Here is a 4,201-nt window from a genome sequence, read left to right as displayed (position 1 = left end):
TCCGAAATGTCTCAAGTCGATCTCTGAGGAGGAGGTGGTTTGCAGCTCTCAGAAACGAAACCTCTCTCCTGCTCGTTTCCAGTCAGAGACACCACTGTGTGATCCTGTGTTCCTGTAAGAGCCCTAGAGCCAGACCTGGATTATCGGAGTGGAAATGTCTCCTGCGAGCTTGCGCATGGGATGGGCTGGAACCAGGGGAGGAGATTGTTAAAGCAAAGCGTGCGAGCTTAAAGTTAAAGCTGCACTCAGTGTGTGAGCCAGGAAACACCGCACAGCTTAACTTGTCTCTTTGTCCCTCGCCCTGCATCATGGGAGAGACCCAAAACTGGGACCACAGCACAGATCCAGACCATCCCCAGGTCACCCAGTGTCCGTGAGCAGCCCGTGCTGTGCTCTTTAAAGATTCCCCCATTTTTGTGGGGCTTGCATGCCTGGAAAGGTGGATCCATGAGGCTTCAGCTATTCAGAAACCAGAAGGGAACTTCACCCCGTGCAGTGTGCAGCAGATGTAGCTGCATGCCGGGGCCTGAAGGGACACGTTCTGGCATATATAGGCCATCCGCTTCGCAGTGGTACTGGCTTTGTTGTTAACTGTGTTGGTGCCTGAGCTGCTGCTGAAGAAGACAGAGCTGCTCTGTGCCAGAACAAAGCTCTGAGCTGCAGACAAACGTGCCTCTTCCTCTGGAGAAGATGCTCTAACCCACAGTGGGGCTCTCACCTCAAGTGCTGGTTTGGAGGAGAGCAGCAGAGAGCTCTACCCAAGGCAGGGCACCTTGGCGTGGTGGATGCTGATGGAGCTTCTGGAGCCTTGCCTCTAATATTCCCTTTCTTTTCCCAGTGTGTTACATACTTGGAAGCTATACCCTGGCTTTAAACCAGCGTGATCACACCCTGACCATGAATGGGTACTTGAACGAATCCAACTTCATGATGGTGGAGGAGGGCTTCACCACCAGAGACCTCCTGGAGAACCTCCTGCTGGAGCTGTCCCAGCAGGTAAGGGCAGTGGCTCTGCTGCTCCCCAGCAGCCAGCACCCCCTTGGCAGAGGTGGGGAGAGAGGCGACTGCTGCTCACTCCGGCTTTCTCCTAGAGCGCCCAGCAAGCCTTCTTCGTGGCAGACCTGGGGGATGTAGTGAAGAAACACCTGCGTTTCCTGAAGGCCTTGCCCCGCGTGAAGCCCTACTTCCCGGTGAAGTGCAACGGCAGTGAAGGAGTGATCCGGCTGCTGGCTGAGCTGGGGGCAGGCTTTGCCTGTACCAACAAGGTAGGGTGGTGGGAGAACAGCTCAGGGGGAGCATCCTTTGGGGATGTGTGGGAAAGGGGCAGAGCTCACCCTCCTTTCCTAAGCGTCCACTCACTCCATGACGTTTACAGAGGGAGGAGTCTCCCTCTGCTGTCAAACCCCTCCTGACACAGCCCAGAAATCCCCGTCCTCTCTGTGTGGTGACTCAGGCTCCTTCCCTTTGACCGACATCCCTGTCTCTGGAGCTGGTGTCTTGGCTGGTGGCAAGGCACGTCCCTGGGGTGTCACTGCTGCAGCCATCCAGCTCTCTGTGGCTTTCAGGCTGAGCCTAAAGCTCCCTGCTCCCTCCTGCTTGTTGTTTGCAATAGCCAGATTCCCAGAGAGGATCCAGAGTTAAGCCACTTGTACATAATTAACTGGGATGTGTTACCAGGAGAAAGTGCAAAGTCGTGACAGCTCAGACCAGCGCTGCAGCTCGCAGGGGACACACGCTCCAACCCCACGCCTGCTAAACCCACTTATTTTCTCTCTTCCTGGTCTCACGCTGCTTGCAAACATCTTGCCACAACCTGCCCCAGCCAGAACAAAGTCCACTGTGATCCCTTTGAGCTCCTGCAGGTTTTCCCTGGAAAAGCCCAGGCCGCAATGCTGACAGTTTGCCCTTCACAGAGCTGCACCCTGGCTGAGGCCCAGGGCCGATGGTGGCCAGGCATGGCCAGTGCCTGTCCTGGGGACCTGCCTACACTCCTGCCCTTTCTCCACAGACAGAGATTGCTCGGGTTCAAAGCATCGGCGTCCCAGCTGACAAGATCTTCTACAGCAGCCCCTGCAAGCAGGTTGCCCACATCAAGTACGCGGCCAGCCACGGCGTACGGCTGATGACCTTCGACAACGAGGTGGAGCTGAGCAAGGTGGCCAGGAGCCACCCTCACGCCAGGTGGGTGTGTGGCAGCGTGGCTGGGGTGAGGGGCTGGAGCAGGAGCTGGGGAGGTGGCTGTGGGGTGACAGAGGGCCCTAGGATGCCTCAACACGGTGTGGCTTTGCTCTGCAGGGTGCTGTTGGGTATTGCTGCTGACTGCAGCCCTTCTGCCCATCCGAGCATGACGTTTGGGACCACGCTCAAGTCCTGCCGGCAGCTGCTGGAGACAGCCAAGGAGCAGGCTGTGGAGGTGGTTGGCATCAGGTACAGCACAGGGCCCTTTTTCCATAGGGGTGCTCAGCCCACGTGGGAGGGGACTGTGGGGAGCTCTGCCCTGCTGGAACAACACAAGGGTCCATGGAGCCACCGGCTGCCCTGGCTGGGAGCGAGGTGAAGGCAGGATCTGGGGAGATTGACCCTTTTTGGGACCAATTTCGAGCAGGTTTGGCCCTCAGGGAGGGTCCAGGGAGCTCTGTGGGATCAGCCAGGCAGTCTGGTGTGGGATGAAGCCCCAGTGAGTGATAATCCCTCGCTGCTCTCTGGGGATGGCCCCATGCTAAAACAGGGACTGTGCCCTCAGCTTTCGCCTTGGGAGCCGCGGGCTGGAGCCCCAGGCCTTCGCTCAGACCATGGCTGCAGCTCAGATGGCCTTTGAGATGGGCACGGAGCTGGGCTACCGCATGCATCTCCTGGACATCGGAGGGGGCTTCCCCGGCACCGAGGTCACCAGAGCCCGGTTTGAAGAGGTACACGGCTCCTGACGCCTGGAAGGTCCCCCTGGGTCTGGCTCCTTGCAGAGGGGCTGAGCTAACAGAGGGGAAACATCTCCTTCCCACTCAGATCGCCGCTGTGATAAACTCTGCCCTGGACTCGTATTTCCCACCCGGCTGCGGGGTGGAGGTCATTGCGACGCCGGGGCGATTCTACGTCACCTCCGCCTTCACCTTCGCTGCCAGCGTCACTGCCAGGGAAGAGCTCCCCGCAGAGCAGCCTGGCTCTGATGGTAGGTGGGATGGTGGGACAGGCTCAGCCGTGTACCTGAGCCCCCCTGAGCCCTCTCCCTGCTCCCCTGCAGAGGAAGAGCCTGGCAGCAAGAAGAGCCTCGTGTATCACCTCAGCGATGGCATCTACGGCGCCTTCAGCCGCCTCCTGTTTGACAGCCCCTGCCCCACGCCCCAGCTGCACAAGGTGAGGGTCTGGTTTGGGTGGAGGAGAGCCCAGAGGGTCCCTCACATGTGTCCCATCATCCCACCCAACCCTGCTTTCCATCACATCATGGCTGTCCCCAGGCTCCACACCAGAGAAGAGCAGAAGCCGTGGGGAAGGGGTTACCAGAGGGGCTACAGCCAGGGTTTGTGGGCTCCTGGGGTTGGACTTTAGGGCTGGCAAACACAGGACAGGTCAGTGGGCACTGGGACATCTTCATCCCATGTCCACCCCCCTCTCTCCCCTACAGAGACTCTGCCCAGAGTCCCCCTCGCACAGCAGCAGCCTCCGAGGCCCCCCTGGACCCGCTGACGACCGCATCGCCGACGGCCTGGAGCTGCCCGAGCTGCACGTCGGGGACTGGCTCATCTTTGAGGACATGGGCGCCTACACCATCGCCACCTCGTCCCTGCCCGGGCGGCGTCCCCCAGCGCGTCACCTACGCCATGTCCCGCCTGGCCTGGTAAGAGACGGTCCAGAGTGAGGGGACGGGGCTGACACCCTTGGGAGATGGTGGCTTTGCCTCCAGCTGGGCTCTTTGCCCAAGGGAGATCAAATCTGAGTCCCAGAACCTGGAGATTTGGGGTAAAAACGTGGCCTCAGAGGGAAAACTCTTTAAACATTGACAGACTTGAGCTGGTTTTTCACTGGGGGAGCCGCAGGCAGCTCGGCGCCAGGCAGGGTTATTGCTCTGGGGGACGTGAGAGCCTCTGAGCTCCCCCTTCCCCGGGGCGCACCCTGCACCCCTGCGAGGGGCTGCTCCCCCCTTGCTCCCGCTCGGGTGTCTCCCCCTTGCAGGAAAGCCGTCCAGCTCCTCCAGGGAAAGCCCCCG

General features: G+C 59.8%; 1 protein-coding gene across 1 annotated transcript in view; it reads left to right on the top strand.

Annotated features, from left to right (window-relative positions):
• Positions 1-897: 897 nt before the first annotated feature.
• AZIN2 (antizyme inhibitor 2) overlaps positions 898-4,201 on the top strand; it is a 3,414-nt gene continuing 110 nt past the window's right edge. The window contains 10 exon segments of the mRNA XM_010188950.1: positions 898-996; positions 1,092-1,265; positions 2,009-2,181; positions 2,296-2,427; positions 2,744-2,909; positions 3,004-3,166; positions 3,239-3,351; positions 3,620-3,795; positions 3,797-3,832; positions 4,168-4,201. Of these exon segments, the coding sequence (XP_010187252.1) occupies positions 898-996; positions 1,092-1,265; positions 2,009-2,181; positions 2,296-2,427; positions 2,744-2,909; positions 3,004-3,166; positions 3,239-3,351; positions 3,620-3,795; positions 3,797-3,832; positions 4,168-4,201 (1,266 nt within the window).

The sequence above is a fragment of the Mesitornis unicolor genome, unplaced genomic scaffold (assembly GCF_000695765.1).
Source record: "Mesitornis unicolor isolate BGI_N332 unplaced genomic scaffold, ASM69576v1 scaffold44727, whole genome shotgun sequence".
Lineage (NCBI taxonomy): Eukaryota > Metazoa > Chordata > Aves > Mesitornithiformes > Mesitornithidae > Mesitornis > Mesitornis unicolor.
This window is presented reverse-complemented; position numbering and strand designations above follow the sequence as displayed.